The sequence below is a fragment of the Neovison vison genome, chromosome 4 (assembly GCF_020171115.1).
Source record: "Neovison vison isolate M4711 chromosome 4, ASM_NN_V1, whole genome shotgun sequence".
Lineage (NCBI taxonomy): Eukaryota > Metazoa > Chordata > Mammalia > Carnivora > Mustelidae > Neogale > Neogale vison.
Window position 1 is genome coordinate 148,964,566 of NC_058094.1, and position 20,667 is coordinate 148,985,232.

Genomic DNA, 20,667 nt, shown 5'->3' on the forward strand with positions numbered 1-20,667 from the left:
ACATCCAAACCAGTGTTATCCCAGTAACTGTCTAACCATGAGATTCAACAGGATAAATTACTTGATAAATTACTTGATACTTCTGTTTTCTGATGAACTTAGAACTCACAAGCAGTGGGATGGATAAATTATCTCACTTCAGTTTTAAGTTTAAAACAGACAGAGCCTGGGCAGGACCCAGGTTTCCCCATTACTTGACATCTTTGGATCCTTAGTAGTCACAATAATGGATTTCCTGGTTCAAGAGGGAGGCATTGGACAACATGTGCTGTCCCCTGGGTCTTCCGGTAGATGTTCCTGGGACTCTTCCCTCTAGTACATGGGCTACTTGAATAAAGGAAAATAATTCTGGAAACAGTGAGATCGATTTATGACTTGATTATGGTACAAACTCTGGAAAAGGGCAAATATATGCACATGGATCTATTTTAGCAACAGTAGAATTTAATTTTTAAATCATTTTATGTTCCCTCTGAGAGTTGCAAATGACATGACTATTAGTGAAGATTTTTAGTGAAGTTTATATGGAACATAAAATGACTTTCCAAAAGGTATGACTTAATATTTGAGGTTTTTTTTTTTAAATAGATTTATGATATTTAATAAAGAGAACTGCAATTTAACTGTGGGGATTTCCTGTACTAATTTTTAAATGGGTTTGCAAAGCCATTGATTTCTATAGAGATTCTCCTAGAGCTTCCTCAGTGTGGAGGAGTATCAGGTGGGAGAGGGGGACGAAGCTGGAATCTAGACCCAGGGTTCCCACCACGGTTGTACTCCATAGTCACTCTGCCCATTTGTCACCCATGTAAGAATCTGAAGAACCAGTTCAGCCCCTTGAAAATTGCAGATCTCGTTGTAGCATCTTACTTTACACATGAGGAAACTGAAGTGTGAGAGATTAAGTGGTCCCCACCCCCCCCCACCCCGTCATCTGGCAAGACAGTTGCAGATCAGTTTTTTGGCTTAATCTCTAGTCAGTGTACTAAGTCTCAGCTACACTAGGTTAGATCTCTGTATTCGGATTGCTACTTGAGGTAAAACGTGTAAATGGGAGTTGGAGGATGGTCTTTGAAATGAGCACTCAGTAAGATATTACTTAATAACCTACCCTGATTCGATTATTTGTTCATAGTGTACAGAACACCAGGTTAGCAATGCATGTTACATGATTTCAGAGAGTAGGGAAAGCTTTTCTTCACACTTCACCCCCAAGCAATTAATAAAAAGCCAAATCCAGACGGCAGGAAACCCAAGTCACTTGTTTAGGCTTATATATTTGCTTTTTACATTGGAAAAAACGTTTGACACTGATAGGATTCAGGCTTTTTAGCCATCAGAACCTCCATGTGGAATGAGTTCAGTGCACCCTGATTTACTGTGGAAGTATGCAGGGTGTAAGGCATGGGTAAAGAGATATGACAAAGATAAGAATGAGTAGAGGTAAGTAAATAAAATTGCCCTGGGAAAACCATACCACTTATCTTTCTCCATTTTGAGGACAAGTCTAATTTTTCTTATTTTCTTACCTATACAAGTAATATTCTTAAAAAAAGAAATGGTTCCTCCCACGGAAATAAGTGCTCATGATGTCGTAAGAGTGGCACTTTTGTTGCAACAACGCTGTAGAGGGAAAATCTGAGACCATAAGAAAAGTAGAATTTTTATTATTTTTTTTTAAGATTTATTTATTTATTTATTTGACAGTGATCACAAGTAGGCAGAGAGGCAGGCGAGAGAGAGAGAAGGAAGCAGGCTCCCTGCTGAGCAGAGAGCCCGATGCAGGGCTTGATTCCAGGACTCTGGGATCATGACCTGAGCTGAAGGCAGAGGCTTCAACCCACTGAGCCACCCAGCCACCCTGAATTTTTATTATTAAATTTAAAGTGTTGGCAAATAATATTTTGTGTGATTTTTTTTTGTTTTGTTTTGTTTGCAGTCTCCATTCTTTTGGCATTTATGTTTTCCACGGTCTTGGGCAATGAAGCAGGGAATATTTGTTTCTAAGCTACAAGGCACATTTTAACTATTCGTCAATGCCAGGTCATCCCCACTTAAAAAAAAATAAGTTGTAACCAAAAATAGGAATGTGCTTTCAAATATTAGAAGGAACAAATTCTTATTTCTTACAATAGAATCCACTCATATCAGAAATAATTTCCTTTCAGTCTTTGTGAAATAACCACATAGTGTATAAAGATACCAAAAATAAGATCGGTGCAATACATACAAGCACAAATTAGTTGATTTTAGCACAACTGGTGTGAAGCAATTGCCCATGATGACAAAATAATACTGCAGTTGAATATGCAAAAAAGAAAAACAACAAAAAACATAAAAACTGAGGCTCGCAACAAAGCAGTGCCTATCATTAAAACTACATATCCTCTACCTCATGTATTTAAATTCTTCACATCTATGGTCTATCCAAAATTCAGTTATTAGCAATAAAATGGAAAGTGAAGTACACTTCTTTCAAATAGTTCAGGTTTCAACATTATTTATAAAACAAAAAATCAGGCATGAGCTCAATATTCATGAAAATGAGATATTTTTCTTTTAGTAGTGGTTATAATTTTGGTGACATGAGAGAGATTCTATTATTCCCAGTTTATTTTCCCAATTTAACCCTGCATTTTTGTTTTAACAGAGAGCTTACGAATGATTAGAAGAATTGATTCTTTCTGAGACTGCTCAGAACATTCCCTCTAAAATCTGTATCTTGCTGGATACTCGTGAATAAGGTATAGTAGAGACCGCGTGTGTTATCATAATTAGCATTTGGCAGAGAAGACCTCAGTCCACACATCTTCATGAGCAGGAGAGCTCCAGGCAGGCTGTGGCTGGCTGTGTTTGGGAAGTGAAGCCAGATAAAGAACTAGCCAGCATCCAAGGGTCCCAGGAAAGCAGATGAGGCCAGAAGTACAGCAGGCATGTTCTCCTGAGATAAGATTTCAGTGCTCATCATCCAACGGTAGAAAAGATGAGAATTTTGAGGAAATACTCTCCGACGAAATCTTTTAGATCTTCCACCAGTAGACAGTTAACATCGAGAAGGGAAGGACCGAACCTAGAAAGTCCATCTCTAAAACAAAAAGGAAAAGTATCTGTTTATTTATAACTGGCAAAATGACTTTTCAGTTGTGTTGTCTTTGTACTTTGATCTTCTCCTACTGATTATTTAAGCTTCTGTTTTATGATCTGTTTCTAAGGCTAAACCCAGGCCTCTTGAAACCATCTAATCAAAGCCAGGAGTTTGGAAGAAGCAGGTGCTGAACAGTCCTGTTTCCCCAATAAAGAAAATGGGCTGTGATCGAAACTGTGGGCTCATCGCTGGTGCCGTCATTGGCGCAGTGCTGGCTGTGTTTGGAGGTATTCTGATGCCGGTTGGAGACATGCTTATTGAGAAGACCATTAAGAAGGTACAAGTAGTCTAAAGGGCATTTCTTGTCATTGGGATTCGGTCTGTCTTCTGTCCCTGTTTTGCTGCCTGTTTTGTACCTGTTTTCTATTTCATGGTCACAGGCAACGTTGTGTCTTTAATAAAAAGGGGGTAATGAACCATTGCAACTTCACCTGGTAGAGAAATGTTAAAAGTATAATGTACATGGAACATGAACGCATCACTATCTTAAGCATAATATTCCAATTCTGACAAAAGCTGTGTAGAAGTACGCAGGTTAGTAGAAGTGATTGCTTTTCACTATATCTCAGGACTATGTTGATATGCTTTTGAATGAAAAATAAGTGTGCTTTGTGAGAGTACATTTATAAAATTAGTTGTGCTTTGGTTCATACTGATAGAAGTTAATATATTTATATGTAGGTAAATATATACACACACATACATACATACACATTTAAAATGGATTATATTTCATAATGAAGCAGGAATCTTTGGTCAAATTGATATGAACTTTTTTATTTTTCAAACTGCTGCTTTTTATAATATGTAATTACATATGATTGTCTTATAAACATTTCCTATTTATAAAGGTTTATTCTGTGAAAATACTTTCAGAAAGTTAGGTAGGACATAAGCCAACGTATATGCATTGAGTTGCCTGTAGTTTTAGCAAAAATTAGACAAACTAGAATTCATCTACTACCCTCATTCTTCCTAATGAGCTTCACATCCACCAAACTTTGACTGAGGGAGGCGGAGCATGAGAGTAAGAAGCAGGTTGGCTGGAGTCCTAAACCATGGGTGGCAAATTCAAATGTCTTCAGGGGTTCTGAAACAAGGTTTTTAAAAAAAAAAAAAAAAGAAAGAAAAAAATTCCAAGAACAAAATAACATAAGAACAGGAACTGTTGTGAACCCTGAGAGCATGTGTCCTGCCCCAGGGCATGTATACTTAGGTTTTATTTGGCAAGTATTATATGTAAAAAAACTATCTGAGTGCTGGCCACAGCTGTTCACAGCCTGTCTAGCTGTTAGTGGCCCAGGCAGAGAGGGTTAAGGAGCATAGTACACAATGGAGAACAACAAAAATCCATAAAACGGGCTAGACCTACCAATTTATACTGAAATATCTGTTACTGCCAAAACCTTTACTTCCCTCATCCATTCATCCCTGTTGACCTCTTGTTCTTACTATGAGTATAAATAATAAAGAGTTTTAAAGATTTTTATTTATTTATTTGACAGACAGAAATCACAAGTAGGCAGAGAGGCAGGTAGAGAGAGAGGAAGGGAAGCAGGCTCCCGCTGAGCAGAGAGCCCAACATGGGGCTTGATTCTAGGACCCTGAGATCATGACCCAAGCCGAAGGCAGAGGGCTTAACTCACTGAGCCACCCAGGTGTCCCAAATAATAAATAGTTTTAAAATTAAAAGACAATGTCTCGGGGCCACTGGGTGGCTCAGTTAGTTAAGCACCTGCCTTTAGCTCAGGTCATGATCTCTGGGTCCTGGGATTGAGTTCCACATTGGGCTCCTTGCTTAGTGGAGAGCCTGCTTCCCCCTCTGCCTGCTGCTCCCCTTGCTTGTGCCCTCTTTCTCTGTCTGTCAAATAAATAAATAAAATTTAAAAAAATAATAAATAGTCTCACTATAGCTATTGTCTTAGTATACAAGATAGGACAGTAGGCCATTTTTGAGATAATGGCTCCTATATATGAGTGCTGTATTTTTCTAGCACTTCTAGCATTGCTGTTACTAACACATTGCAAAGCTGAAACCCCATGCATTTAACTTCAACTTTAAAAATATATTGTAAAAAAAATAATAAAAAGTAAAAATATACTGTAAATGGAATGTTATCCCTCCCTCCTTGGAATTCCCAGTTTTCTTGCTATTATTTATGATCTGCTTCAAGAGAGACAAGCAGATGCAGGTGAGGTGGGGCTCACGTGACCCTGTGAGATGGAATTCCACTGCATGGTCCTCTTCCTACTTTATCAACTGTGCTTCCCTTCTGGAACTTCTGTAGCGAGAGCACAGAATCAGTGTCTCTGCTAATGTAAAGGCTACAATGTATCTTTTGGGAAAGTCTCCAGAATGGAAAGTCACCATAATCTCCCACTGTGCAGCTAAATTTTAGGCTTTTTTTTTTTTCTGACACATAATTGATGTTCAGTAGCTAAATATTGATCATTTATCTTTTTCTTCTTCATTCAACAACAGTAGTACAGATAGCCTCTCTGGTCAACAGTGTATGAAGTGCTAACATCTATTTTAATTGTTTAACGTTTATCTCTACATTTGTAACATTGAATGATTAACTAATCATGAGAAAAGTAAGGGTTTTGAGATGCCAAAAATGTGCTTTTATATAGTGACAGAGAGGAAAATATTTTTTTTTACCTCAACAAGTTTAAGATTTAACTGGAGAAGGTATATCATACCAACATACAGAGAACTGTGAGCCTCATGTATCATATGGGAAAATGCTACTTGGAGTTCTTTCTTAGAATAGTAACTTCAGAAAGGTGAACATGTTGGATTTTGATCAAGCATAGGATTTTGAAAGTCCAAAGAGGGCTGCAATAAATGCATCAGAGGACCAATTAATATTATGGAAAAAGTTGTGAAAATGCAACTAACAGCTATGAAGAGGGAGGGAAGAATCCAGAAAATGTGCCCAAATACAGGATCAACAAAAGAGATGATTAGAAAAACAGCATGGGATAAAATTTAGGAAGCTTCGAAGATCAGGCAGAAGAATATTTAATTGACTGTATGACAGGCAGTAGTAGTTGGTGGCTGTTTTCTTGTAGGCATAAGAGATAACAAAACCTGCATGTAGAGATTGGTATCATATGGCCAGCATTTCTTCAGAGCTGTGAAGAGCTTCAAATATACCAATTCATTTAATCTTTGCAGATCTCTATGAGAAGCAGTTATTTTATCCATTTTAGTCACAAGACCTTAAATTGACATGCCAACTCATGTGGCCAGAAGAGTCCGTTGCCAAACCCCGACAGTGTGTAGGCAGAGACTAGATCACACACAGTCTTGTGCACTGTGATCCTGCCATAGAAAGGGTTGTAGTGGGTGCCTGGGTAGCTCAGTGGGTTAAGCTGCTGCCTTCGGCTCAGGTCATGATCTCAGGGTCCTGGGATCGAGGCCCGCATCGGGCTCTCTGCTCAGCAGGGAGCCTGCTTCCTCCTCTCTCTCTGCCTGCCTCTCTGCCTACCTGTAATCTCTCTCTGTCAAATAAATAAATAAAAATAAAAAAAAATTAAAAAAATTAAAAAAAGAAAGGGTTGTAGTGTGAGGAGGCCAAAAACAGAAGAACAAGGAAAGCCTATGTAGGACATAGCCACTTTCAGGGAGAACCTTAAGAGTCCCGTTTAGCAAAATCTCTGCACAGTCTGCACATGATACCACAAAGGTGCTCTGGGCTCACATGGTAGAGTACGTAGGTGCAGTTTGGATATGGAACTATCTTAGGAAAGAGGGTAAAAATACTTCAAGATGTTCCGCTGAGCTATTGGGAAAGATGTCCTATAGGAGGGAGGGGAAAAAAAAAAAAAAAAGACTGAGGTTTTATGAGTGTTTTGATGAGAATATCAGTGTATATTTCAAAGGTCAGAACTCAGATTGATCATTGCTATAGAGATTACAGATAAAACTAAACAGTCGTGCTTTCTCAAGAACTTGAGTATAGAGACAAAAAAGCAGAGAGATCACAACAAGTTTTATGCATAATTCAGAGGCAAGAAGACAAAAACAAACAATTGTATGTGAAGGAATAAAAACAAAAGAGTGTAATTAATTTGGAAGTTGGGGGGGGCCAGCATTCCAGAAAAGAGAAAATCAAATGCTCTCAGGCCGATGAAAATTCAGGAAATAATGGTTAGAACATGTCACTAAGGTTACTGAATCTATAAATTCAGTAGGGTAGGATAACAAATTTAGCAGGGAAATGCAGCATAGAGATGGAGGACTTTCTCTTCTTGTTGTTGAAGTACGAGTTGTCTATGCAACCTTTTACAAGACAAGGTGGGAGAATACGGTTCTAGAACCTAGAAGGAGAAGGAGGCACAAAACAAATTGAGGAAGAATAAGTTTCAAAAAACTCCTGATAGTTTATATCGTATGCCTGCCACATGTCCATAGACTAAGACGAACCATTAGAATCCATTCAGGGGTCAGAATCTCTGACATATTTAAGACTAAGCCTGATTTTCTCCCAGATTTCCATAGAGCCACGTTGATCTTGTCAATTTTAGTCCTATAAAGATGCTGGGACTTTTTCTTTCATTATACTAGGCTGTTTCTTTTTTCTTCAGTTTACAAAAACTGTTCTAAAAATAAGAGTGCAGGGGCGCCTGGGTGGCTCAGTGGGTGAAGCCTCTGCCTTTCGGCTCCAGTCATGGTTCCGGGTCCTGGGATTGAGCCCCGCATCGGGCTCTCTGCCGGGCAGAGAGCCTGCTCTCCCCCACCCCCGCCCGCCTGCCTCTCTGCCTACTTGTGATCTCTGTCTGTCAAATAAGTAAATAAAATCTTTAATAAATAAATAAATAAGATTGCAACATGTATCTGCTTGACTCTGAGTAGGAGTCAAATCTCTGAGTAAACCCATGGAGCCCAGTGCCTTTAAGACCCCCTACTTCAGGAGCACTTAGGTTAAAGCTATTATTTTGCAAACATATAAATGTTTTAGTTCTGGTTATTGTTTGCTACTGAAACTCACTGAAGATTAGTTTCTTCATTTAATTGACTAATAGCAAATTGGGCAAGTTGTTACCTGCATACAAACACCCTTTAAAAAAAAATGAAGTGTTTACTAGAAAAAGGTCAGAAAATCATCCTATGCTGTTATCTCATTTATATTTATTTATTTATTTATTTTAAGATTTTATTTATTTATTTGACAGAGAGAAATCATAAGTAGGCGGAGAAGCAGGCAGAGAGAGAGAGAGAGGGGGAAGCAGGCTCCCTGATGAGCAGAGAGCCTGATGTGGGACTCGATCCCAGGACCCTGATATCATGACCTGAGCCGAAGGCAGCTGCTTAACCCACTGAGCCACCCAGGCGCCCCTGTTATCTCATTTATAAAGTGGAGTTGGAACTACATGAGGTCTTCTGTGATATAGACCGCACCCAGTTAGCACTTGAAATAGTCTAAAATAGTCCAGAAATTTTACTTCTTTTATATATATGTGTGTGCATGTATGTATACACTAAACATTAATTTTACTTACTTTCTAAGGGATGTTTTCTAGGGACATCATGCTTTTTACGGATTGCAGCTGAATACTTTCCTACCAGTACTTCTGACTCTGATTGCTAAGAAAGTTCTGTGGAGTCAGCAGGTTTATGCAGTCTTACATAGCTAGACAAAGTCATTGGCACTAGCTGTCACAAATGTGGAAACTACCACAGCACTTTGGAAAAAGGTCAAAGTTCTGCCACCACGTACAAAAGATAATTGGTTACTTGATGTTGTTTATACCACTTGATAAATATTTGTGTAATATTGGTAATTTTAAATAAATCTTAATTTCCCTATCATAGTAAGTATAGAACACCAAGAAGGAAATTAAAGCTTTCTTTTTTTCCTCCTAAGAGACTGATGTTAAATTATATCATCAGTCAATTACACCCTATTCTTGAAAAGAACAACCTTTTGGTAGATTATAAGACATGCCTTCAGATAAAATAAATCAGAATGATAATTATTTATTAAAATAGCCCAGATTTGACTTGATAGTCCATACTTTAAATAGTATATTTATATTACTTCTATAATACCATCTTACAGAGTTTCCAGGTATGAAAAAATGATTTGTAGAAATTGCTTTATTTAATGACAATATATGAGAACATAAACATGAACATGAAACAGTATAAATTTTAAATTAGAGGTATAAAAATGGATTAAACACTACATAAATTTTTTATTTGAACTGCGATAATAAAATTACTTAACATCAGTGTTTCAAGAAACAGCAGTATGTGTATATGATTTTCAGCTTCCCATCCAAGTTGTATCAATGTATCAGCATAATTTGGTACTCACACTGAATGCACAGCCTCCCATATTAAGTTCTCACATCAGTTTTTGGAGGCTAATTTCCTGGGTTTCAACAAATCTTATGGGTTTTAATTGATGACTTGAGGCTGAAGCTCTTCTTTGACTGTCAGCACAACTGCCACTAATACCATAATTCAGTGTGGTTGGTGTGCACGTGTACACATGCACACGTGCACACTCACTTGCGTGCATAATGCACACAATTTTTTGCATGTGAGGAAATGGCTTGTAACTAGTCCTAAACGGAACAAATTGTGGTAGTGAATGGGGAGGGTGAAGACTATTTCCAGTATGTTTCTGCATTTTAAGGAAGTTTTAATGTCACTGCGGTGAGAATAAATTTTAAAATGACTAAATAGCAGGAAAAAAGTGCCAGAGAATTCTATGTGAGTTATCCCCACATGACTGGTTGAGACAAAAAATGCTACTAATGAAACAATTCAAGCAGCCTAGAGACTAATGATGTTAGAATTCGCCCCGCAAAGGGTGGATAGGATTTGTATGAGAATAATAGCTAAGATTTACTGAATGTTGCTAGCTATGTGCAAACACTGTTCGAAGTGCTCACATTTATTAATCTCTACAACTAGGAGGCTAAATATTCAATTAAACCATATTCAACTTATGTTGAGTTTCAGAAATGCTAATTTCATGTGGTTCAGCCTAATTCTATTTTTTATCCCTATTTTACAGATAAACTGACATGATAAATTTGACAGTATAAAGACATTAAATAACCTGCCTCAGTCTGAGTGGTTTGCCCAGGACCGAACTGGGAACGAACCCCATAGGATCTAGTGGCATTCTTAAATATATCACTCTGTTTCGTTGGAAGAAGCCACTATGCTTGTTCAGGGTGAGGATAAGGGAATCTAAGTCATAGACTAAATTCTGCTACACATAATTCTCTTAGCACTTTATGAGATCCTTGAGAAATGGGACAATATTGGGTACACTGGTACCCTACCTATTCCACGCATAAGAGGATATCAAGGGCATTTTAATAATGACACCAAAGTTGCCCTTGGTGGTAATGAACAGTTTTCCTGCAATAGCGATGATCCAGTGGGTATGTAACTAGGTGGAAGACACCACTGTTTTAAACATCTGCTTTCAAATTAATGTAGCAAAATAGAAGTTCCAATGTCAATAGCTTTCAACCCAGCTGAAGTCCTTGCCATAGGAGAGACATCAGGTTGGAGTCCAGTCAGAACTGGGGATGGTAGACTGTGTGCTTAAGGTCAGGAATAGGTACTGATGGACACGTCAGCCAAGTGAGAGGACCTTAAATTATATTATTTTTTCATGTACATCATTATCGACTCCATACTTTGAATATAGTAAGAGATTTGCAAAATTGGCTAGATAGCCCAAATCCAACTTAAAAGCCAGGCATAAAATTCTTTGTTCCTTTTAAAATTAGAGGAACTTGTGGCCTATTTGGTCTTGGTACTTAAAGAGTGGCTGTACTATTTTCTAATACTTACAGTAGTCTTAGGACCGGAAGAAATGCATCCCTATTTTGACAGTTTCTGTATTTTTTCTTATTGTCTCTGATCAAACCATGCATTACAGAAACTACACAAGTTTGGAGTAAGAACTAATTTCTCTATGGGGAAATCTAGAAATGAGACTTTTCTCCAGAACTCATTTCTCCAGAACTCATTTCTACCACTGAAGAAAACCAGAGATAGGTATGAGAATACAACAGAGATAGATGACCCTACTTCTAACAGCTGATAATTCAATGTGTTCATTTCAATTTTTGTGTTTCAACTTGCCCATTTAAGAAAAATACCTCTCGATCAACAAATAAGGCAGAATGATTCCTGGCCTTTAGAAGAAAAGCATGATAGCACTGACAGTCTTTTTGATTTTAAATGCACACACCTTAGGGTTAGGGAGGCTTTTTGTCCTGCCAAGTACTTTCCATCACAGTTCCTTTTCAATTCTATAAACATTTACTGAGTTTCTTTCATGAAGAACTAAAGTAAAATGTGTGCCTTAGGAGTTATATGATAAATAATTGCTATTGCATTAGTTCTGGAGATTCTTACAGTGCAAGAGTAGTAGTGTCCATGTTCTTGTGTTCTTTCCCTCATACAGGCTTGTGAAATTGGTAAATTATCCTAGGGTCAGTTTCAAAACCCTCATCAAATACCTTTACATTTAGAATAGCCATAAGACTTCATCTACTTGTAACTCTGTCTTAATATTGAGCTTGTTTGTATTGGAAAGAAGACTTATGGGGAGCTAATAAAAAGTTTTTCAAGGACCTGTGGTTGCAAAAATAATGGTCTCACATCATTTTAGCAGCTCCAGTGAGCCCAGTGAAAATGCATTGCAACAGCGTGGAGTTTTGTAATAGCATTTTAGCATGGTGCCCTGTTCTTCTCTAAGGAATTTCCTTATTCTCTGCATTAAGCAATAAGTAATCTATCCTGAAGATATGAAACTTAGTTTGACTTCTTCCAACTAAGTGCAGAGGTAACGGCGGGGGGGGGGGGAGATAGTAATAGCATGGTGTAAAAGAGGACTAGTGGAAGAGTCAGAGACCAGGATTTTCATGATGGTTCTGCTGCTCTTAGAGTGCCCGTGGGCCAGCCACATAGTTCCTCAGAGCCTCAGAGAGCTCACCTAGAAAATGTGATAATTTTCGGTGTCCTTTCCCAATTCGTCATTCTATGAATTGATGCTTCCTGGTGAGGGAAATGAACAGGTCACATTGTTCTGTATTCATGGGTTTGTTTGGGCGCATTTTCTGTGAAATACTTTTCTTCCTCTTCCTCAAGCACAAAGATGGAGTTCCATTCTGGGCATTCTTCCTAAGGTACTTAACAGGAAATATCAAATCACCTTTGTTTGCACTGGTTACCATAGCTTTACAGACTTACTCAGAGAGTGGAAGCCACGGACAGAAACTGGGAGAGCACCCATTACTCCCTCAATTAATAGGTAATGAAATTGACCCTGAGGGGTCTGGTGACTTTCTACTCAGTCCCACGGCATTTAAAACAAGGGAACAGGTTTCTAATATATGGTTTTGTGGTTCCATCATTGGTACTTTTTCTATTTGCTTAGCCTCACTACATGGGGCATTGATAATTTGTAATGAATTCCACAAAAGAATAATAAGACAACTTCGTTATTTCATCCTTTTATTCTAAAAGTGGTAACAATAATGTTAGACTATTGCAGCTTTTGGAAACATGTCCTTTTTAGTTACCACAAATATATTGAGTTAGGGATTGAGAAGGATTTTGAGAGAGAGAAAATATGGGAGCAGACATGGGGGGTGGAGAGGGAGAGAATCAATCTTAAGCAGGCTCCACACCCGGCAAGGAGCCCTGCTCAGGGCTCCATCTGACTACTCTGAGATCATGACCTGAACCAGAGTTGGATGCTTAATTGACTGAGCCACCCAGTTGCCCCAGGATTGAAGATTTTGAAGAGAAGTCAGATTTGTGTTTTTCATCGAGAAGCCTTTTTTCCCCCCTTAATTTAATAAATGTTAAGTGATCATCCTCCGAAGTGTACAACTTTTGAGGAAAAATCAAAGCTTTCGATACTGCCAGATTTTCTCCGCTTTTCTGTTTTGTCTCCTCAGTCTGAGGGCAGAAGAGAAGTTAATGCTCAAGCTGATAGGAACTTTTTGGAAGAGGTTTAATAAAATTTGCTTAATAAATTGTGTTTAACTGTTGCAATATTACCAGAAAGTCACTGTAAACCTTGCCAACTGATGGCCTTAATTCACCAGCCATGTCTGCAGTATCACATGCTGATTGCCTTTATAAAAGGTTGACTAAAAGAGGTTGCTATAATAATTTATTGAAAACATTTCTGTTGCAATTGTATGACAGGTTTGCAAGAGTTCTCTTGAATAAGGTCCTTGAGCTTGGTCCTTGCAGTGGTTCACCAAAAGTTCTAAATTCCCAGAAGCGCCCATATTTATTACAAAGAAATAACACAAACTTGTTTTCCTTTTTGTAGCAAGTTGTACTGGAAGAAGGTACAATTGCCTTTCAAAATTGGGTTAAAACAGGCACAGAAGTTTACAGACAGTTTTGGATCTTTGACGTGCAAAACCCAGAAGAAGTGGTTGCAAACAGCAGCAAAATCAAAGTCAAACAAAGGGGTCCTTACACATACAGGTGAGTCCCCACAAGTTAGTAACATTCTTTCCTTCACCATTTGTATTTCTGAAAAGACTTTCACTTGCAAAATGATGTTTTCAGATGTACTTATTATTTTTTCCAGTAATATATATTGAAGTATTTTATTCCTGCCTATAGAGAATCTTAATCTTAAAGATTTAATGATTATAAAAAATACAAATTTTATTAGAAATTTGGCGGCATCAAATAACTGCCTTACATTTAAGAAGTTATAGGCATTTCACACTTGTGACACATACTCTTGGCAACTCTGAAATATGCACGCTTAATAGCAAGAAATCTATGAGAACTCTTAAAACCAGAGGATTTTAAAATCCAAATTGACTGTATACATTATACCAGTGGTTCTCGAAGTGTGGTTCGCGCCCCGGCGGCATCAGCCTCCCCTGGAAATTTGCTAGAAATGCAAACTCTCAGATGGCACCCCTGGTCAAATGAGGCAGACTCTTGGGTTGGAGCCCAGGAGTGAGTTTTGCAGACTCTCTGGGTGATTTCAGTTCATAACCAATTTTTCAAATCATAGCATTAAACTGATTTTATTTAACTGCAGGATCTGCTAAGGATTTCTATCAAAACTAATTCCCAAGTCAGACAGGTGTTTGTTTCGATTCAGTGGTTTCATCCTTCTGTTTTCTCCAGGACTGAGACTGAAGATGCTACGCCTATATCTTATATTCCCTAATAGTTTAACATACTTTTGAATAGAATCTTCAGGTATTGATGCTAGAGGGGAATAATTAGCCAGAAGTTTTCATTTTGTAAACTAAATAAAACTGACACCAGAGGAAGTGAAGTGATGTGTCCATGTTCTCACAGACCTAGGAAGTGGTGACTCCTAGATTTTTGTATGTTTTTTTTTTTTCCTTATTTAAGTTGAAGATGATGTAGTTTTTCCAACTATAAGGAAGGAAAAGGGGGGAGGGACTGAGGTGCTAAAGGCACTAACCATCACCAAGGATAGGGAATACATTTATGATATCCATGTGGGAAGTTAGGTAAGTCCTACTGTATTATTCGTTATACCAATGTGTGATTTTTTTTCCCTCAAAGATAATTATAACTCATTATATAGCATAACCCATTATTATTACAAAATTTCATATATACAATGATTTCTTATAATTGATAATTTTAATATGTTTTAGCTAGTCTATAATTACATAATTTATTTCTTTATACATTTGTATGTTTTTAGATTGACAACTCCCACTCAAAATGTAATATAACAGCCATTTTGAAAGTAGTGCCTGTTGCCCTAGTGTATGATACATACTTCTGTCCTAGTGATTGTCCCCAAGCCTCTTGTTTCTGTGCACACCTCTGTAACTATTCACAGTGCTCTTGAAGAACACTTGGTTTTCATTGTTGCAAAAAAAAAAAAAAAACCCTTGCAAAATGTTTTCATTTTTTTCATGGTCTTAGAGTTCTCATGTCATTATCAAAAGCCTAATATGAGTATTTTGCCCCCCCCAAAAAAAAATGTTGTAACAATGATGTATACCTATGAAAATCTAGAATTCAATGTGAACTAATGAGAATCTAAGAAAAATTATTAAGAAAATTACAACCCGAGTGAACTGAATACATGTGAGGAAAGCAGATAGTTGTTAGAATTTGAGAACTCCTTTTCTGTTTTATTTTTGTTTTGGGGAGGGTCACGTTTCCTATTTTTAAGGATATTGCTTGAGATATGGAGAAATATAAACATAATACAGAATCCAGCCCAAGTCATGCTCTGATATTTCCTTTTTAGAGACTTTAGCCTACCTCTCCAAGGAACAGAAGGGTTAGATACACTTGACTGACTTGGAGAGGCAGTGAGGGGAAGGTTGAATTAGAGAAGTTGGATTTGCAGCTAAAGTTTATAATCAATAAATTCCCATTTGTTTTACAACGTTAAAGGGATTTCTAATTAACTAGGTATCATCCTGCCTTATGATGTCACCAAAATGAAGCCATTAGTGTCTGTTTAGATACCTTAATAATGGGAAAACAATCAGTTACCTTTCAGAAAAAGTTAATAATTTCAGAGTCTTCCTAATAGCTAATAGGTTGAAGTGAACTTGCCTGCACATAAATTATACACTGAATGCAGTTGAAACTGGCAGAGAAGTAGGATTTCCCTCCCTCAGAACCACAGGCTCATTTGACTCATGTCTGCTAAAGTGAGTTCAGTGAAACTTTGATTGACAAGGTATAACATGGGTCAAAGCAGAAATTGCCTGGATTGAGATCTTAATTATGTATACTGCAATTTCATCGTCTCTATGAAGATTCAGTAATTCCCTGAGAATCTCTGATCCAACATTACTGTTTTTTTTGTGTTTTTAAGTTACTTTGCTCTGGCAGAAGTACAAGGAAAGCAATATGCAGCAAAATCCAAGGCACATTTCTCCCTTTGACCTTACTAACACTTTGCAAAACCTATGTACATTCTTATTTTTTAAACAAAGGAAGTGAGCAGTTATGTTCTCTTTCTAAAGATTTTATTTATTTATTTGATAGAGATCTCTTTCTAAATGTACGTTCTAAACCCAGGCGTCAGTGTAAAGGCTTTTTCTCTTAGTGCCATCTACTGGTGTAATATTGTTAGTACAACTTAAGTAAGCTAGAATCTGGGTCACATATGTTGCTATTGTTTCAGTTATTACACATACATAAGTCTTCCTGAAAATTAAAGTGCTTCAGTTTTGAATGTTAATAGCAGGTTGTCTAATTTTAAGATATAATTACATAAGAAAAAATAGTAGTTGACTAGTAATAGACTGTCCAGTTTGCCTTTCAGATTTGTATATTCCTGGTATGTCTACAGTACTCCAAGAAGAATAACTAATAAGATTTTGACAAAATTATGTTAAAAATAAATTATCTCTCCATCCCACTGTGAACTCTTTTGAAGAAATGTGATCCCTTAATTAATTTATTCATCCAAAAATTATTTATCCATAACTCACTAGGTGCCAGTCACTGTGCTTGGGGATATAAAACACTCCTACTTTCTACCCTACAGAAATTTACTTTTATTTTGTTTTGTTTTAAGGATTCTATTTATTTATTTATTTATTTAGAGAGTAAGAGAGTGCACATGCATGTGCATGAGCAAGGACAGGGAGAGAGTGAGAGGAAGAGAAAGAATCTTGAGGGGACTCCGCGCTGATCATGGAGCCCAACCTGGGACTAGATCCCACTACTCTGAGACCATGACACCAGCCAAAATCAAGAGTCCAGTGCGCAACCTACTGAGCCACCCAAGCACCACCCAGCAATTTACATTTTTCTTATACTTGAGTGAAATGTTGTGTCTTTTGGTTTTACATTTTCTTAGTCCCATGTGTTTTCAGTCTTTACCTCAGCTATCTATTCATCTCCTTTATAGACATTCACATATATGGTAATGCAGTGAATGATGTGTAACTTATTTTGTCTCAGTAAATATCCTGTAGTTGCAAAAGATTTTTTCTTTCATAATAATAAGGCTTCACCATGTTCCTAAAAAGTGGTTGGTACTCTTTACAGCCAGGAACTTAGAACTAATGAGTATTTAATATATGGCAGGAGTGGGGAGGGGAACTGGCCTGTAAAATGGAAATTTATTTCATTAGTTATCTTTCATTCTCATTAAAGTACTAGAAAATATAGAAATACCAGTGCTGGACAGGCTATATACATTGAGCATTCTTTCTAATGTAAGAAAGGGGACTTAACTATTCCCCTAAGGGAACCTTTCTGTGGTCTCCTACATACCCTCAGGATAAAGACTGAATAATAGAGGATAGGATGCAACCCTTTTATGCTTGAGATCTTACTTATTTTGATGGCTTTATTTCCCACCATTCTTACTCACTCTGCCATCCAACCAAATTCAACAATTTGCATTTCTAACAATACATGATGTGGCTTTTACCCTGTTTCTCCTCATTTAACTTCTGTTTGTCAGTCAGACCACTTACATGGAATTGCTACCAAACTGTGTCTTAACCCTTACTCCTACCATCATAAACCTGGATTTGTATCTATTTCCCATGGATTCTGTGAAAACTCTTATAAACACCTATTACCTTTCCCATGTATACAGATTTTAGGTCCCCTTCTCTATTTGCCCAAGACCCAGCATTGGCTTATTTATCGTTTTAAACAAATTGGTTAGCATAATTTTTGACATATTCTATATACTCAAAAGTTATTTGTTACCTGAATGGATGGCAGTGGAGACCTGCTCACTTGAGACATTTATTCTGAATTTTATTGATTTCTGTTTTGCAGAGTTCGTTATCTAGCCAAAGAAAATATAACCCACGACTCCGAGAGCCACACAGTCTCTTTTGTCCAGCCCAATGGTGCCATCTTCGAACCTTCACTTTCTGTTGGAACAGAGAATGACACTTTGACCGTTCTCAATCTGGCTGTAGCTGTGAGTAGACTAGACAAATAACCAAATTGTTTTGAAATACTCTAGAACTGACCATTATTAGTCAATCATCAGATAATATTCTTGTCATTTTTATAAAAATACATTCCTATGTCATCATTTTGAATGGAGTGTAGGACATTTGGAACAGAACATCTGAATTAGAAGACCACTTAAAGTAGTATACCATTTAAAAAAAAAATAGGGTCTAATTTTAAATGTCTCCTTGTGACTGGCACTGAGGCAGAGAAATGTAATTATCTAGGGATTGGACAAACTACATTTTTTGTCCTGGCAAGATTGGGTAATAATTTTAAAGATACAGTCAGATTTTTTCCCCCCATTGAACATAATTGTAGTATTGGATCCATCTATTTGTTAGGTACTAAATAGGTACTAAAATTGATGTCTCAAGCAGTAATTTTTTTTTTTTTGTAGGCTGCACCCCATCTCTATCCAAATGCATTTGTTCAAGTGGTACTCAATTCACTTATCAAAAAGTCAAAATCTTCTATGTTTCAAAGAAGAACTGTGAGAGAGTTCTTGTGGGGCTATACAGATCCGTTCTTGAGTTTGGTTCCATATCCTATTTCTACGACAGTTGGTGTGTTTTATCCCGTGAGTGCTCAAATATGAATGTTGATTTTTTTTATATGTTAATTGGATAAATATGATGGCATTGGTAATCTATAATTTTATAATTTAGTGTGTTTACATGATTTCTGATCTGGGAATAAATATCCTAATTTTTTAACATCTCTGTCTCAGATGGCTTCAGCTTTCCTGGTTGGAAAACTTAATTCATCTAAATTTAACAATTAAATTTAAAATGAAGAAGTTGAGATTTAATTAGGTTTCCACTCTTGGAGAAATTCACAATCTGTCTAAAGTAGGTTGTAAAATACAAAATAAGGCTTTGAATTCTATTTTTGGTTTTGATTTCCCTTCTCAAAAAATCAAGTTTAATAATCATATTTTTATTTGTGTTAAATGGATTCATCTTATCATTCCTCCTTCAGACCTCTTACAGATTTGTGTTAATATAAATTTAAGTTTGCACACAATGAGACGGATGAATCAGCAATGTCCTATTTTAATGTGCTTGTCATGAAATAACGGCAGATTTCAGAAAGAGCGAACCTGGCAATGCACTTACTTATAGCTTAAGGTTTTAAATTATAAACAGGACAAGCTAACTATCGAATTGGAATTTTGACTGTGGCTTATTTGGCACTATATGTAGTATTAGTTATATTCTCCAATTTGTTGTTGTTTAGTTTTAGTGTTCAGGATTGCAAGGCTATATAGGTCAATAAATATGAATGTAGAAAGCCTTAAAAGGATCAGAGATTCAGCTAGTATCTTTTTTTTTTTTAAACTCAAAAACTCATAACTCTTTCCTTGGCTAATTCTGTTTTAATTTTGTAGGCCTAATTTTTAGTATCCGCTTATTAAAGATCATAGCATTTAGAAAGAAAGAAAAGACCATGACATTTGGAATACCTCTAGAAGTCTGTCCTTGTTCTCATAGGTATTTTTTAATATCCCCTCACCTCAGTATAATAGTAGTGGTAAAATTACCTTACCGGCTTAGCTAGGACAAAGAGCACTACAGTTTGGATCATGTCAGCTTCTGCTACAGGTTTTCCTTCCTTTGTCTCAACCTCGAGCACTTATTTCTAGGTGCCTTTTATATGCTATCTTTTTAAAATGTTTGAGACCAATAATGTTAAACCTTCATTGCATATGTATTTCCAGCCATGTAATCACAAACCACCAGAATCTGGAAAAACGCAAAAGCGAGTTACATATTTTAAAACTTGGAAAATATGGCTTGTTCTAGAAGTGATTTCTTCTTGTACCTATCTTTTCAGTACAACAACACTGCAGATGGCGTGTATACAGTTTTCACTGGGAAAGACAACATAAGCCAAGTTGCCATAATTGACACTTACAAAGGTAAAAGGTAAGTAAGTATCCAGGGGAAGTGTGTGTACGGGGAGGCAAGTGTGGTATTCCTTCAACAAGGCACAGGCACCAACTGTGGTCCAGACCTTCCAGTATCTCAGCCTTGGAAAGTTTGTTCTGCCTGGTATTAACCCTTTAGTTATGACAGCTGGTCACACCCACGTGTAGCTGCTGAAAATCAGCCCAGTTGAGAATTTGGATTACCCTCATGCTCAGGTTCTCTTATGTAAAGAAATCCAAAGGGACTATTTCCATCTTTGCTGCAGGATGGGTCTACAGTTATGTGACCGCAAAGGAAGAGATGAAAATCAATACATAAGCCAACAACTAGCAGCTAGAAAAACAGTGTGCCGGGTGTGTTGCACTTCTATGAAGCCTATCAAAAATTGTTCATGTCACGGCATGACTGCATGGGTCTATAAAGATGAAAACTTAATGAATCCATGCAAATGTTTTCATGACTTTTCCCTTCAAAAATTTCTTGAAATAATTTTCTGTATTGGCAAATCAGCATTTTTAAGCCTTTATCAGTGCAAAAACGGAATTAGTATTTCAAATGCAGTTCTAAAATCGGCATATCAAACTTGAAAATAAAGACCGTGCCTCCTTTGAACAAGTAATAGAATGAGA

The 20,667-nt window shown here is 37.1% G+C and overlaps 1 protein-coding gene across 4 annotated transcripts in view; it reads left to right on the plus strand.

Annotated features, from left to right (window-relative positions):
- The window catches only part of CD36 (CD36 molecule), a 56,346-nt gene that overhangs the window by 22,392 nt on the left and 13,287 nt on the right, over nt 1-20,667 (plus strand). For all 4 annotated transcript variants that reach the window (XM_044245903.1, XM_044245904.1, XM_044245905.1 and 1 more), the window contains exons 2-7: nt 2,651-2,744; nt 3,213-3,422; nt 13,477-13,637; nt 17,925-18,072; nt 18,508-18,687; nt 19,944-20,035. In XM_044245903.1, the coding sequence (XP_044101838.1) occupies nt 3,303-3,422; nt 13,477-13,637; nt 17,925-18,072; nt 18,508-18,687; nt 19,944-20,035 (701 nt within the window). In that variant the 5' untranslated portion in view covers nt 2,651-2,744; nt 3,213-3,302. The remainder of the gene's footprint in view (nt 1-2,650; nt 2,745-3,212; nt 3,423-13,476; nt 13,638-17,924; nt 18,073-18,507; nt 18,688-19,943; nt 20,036-20,667) is intronic.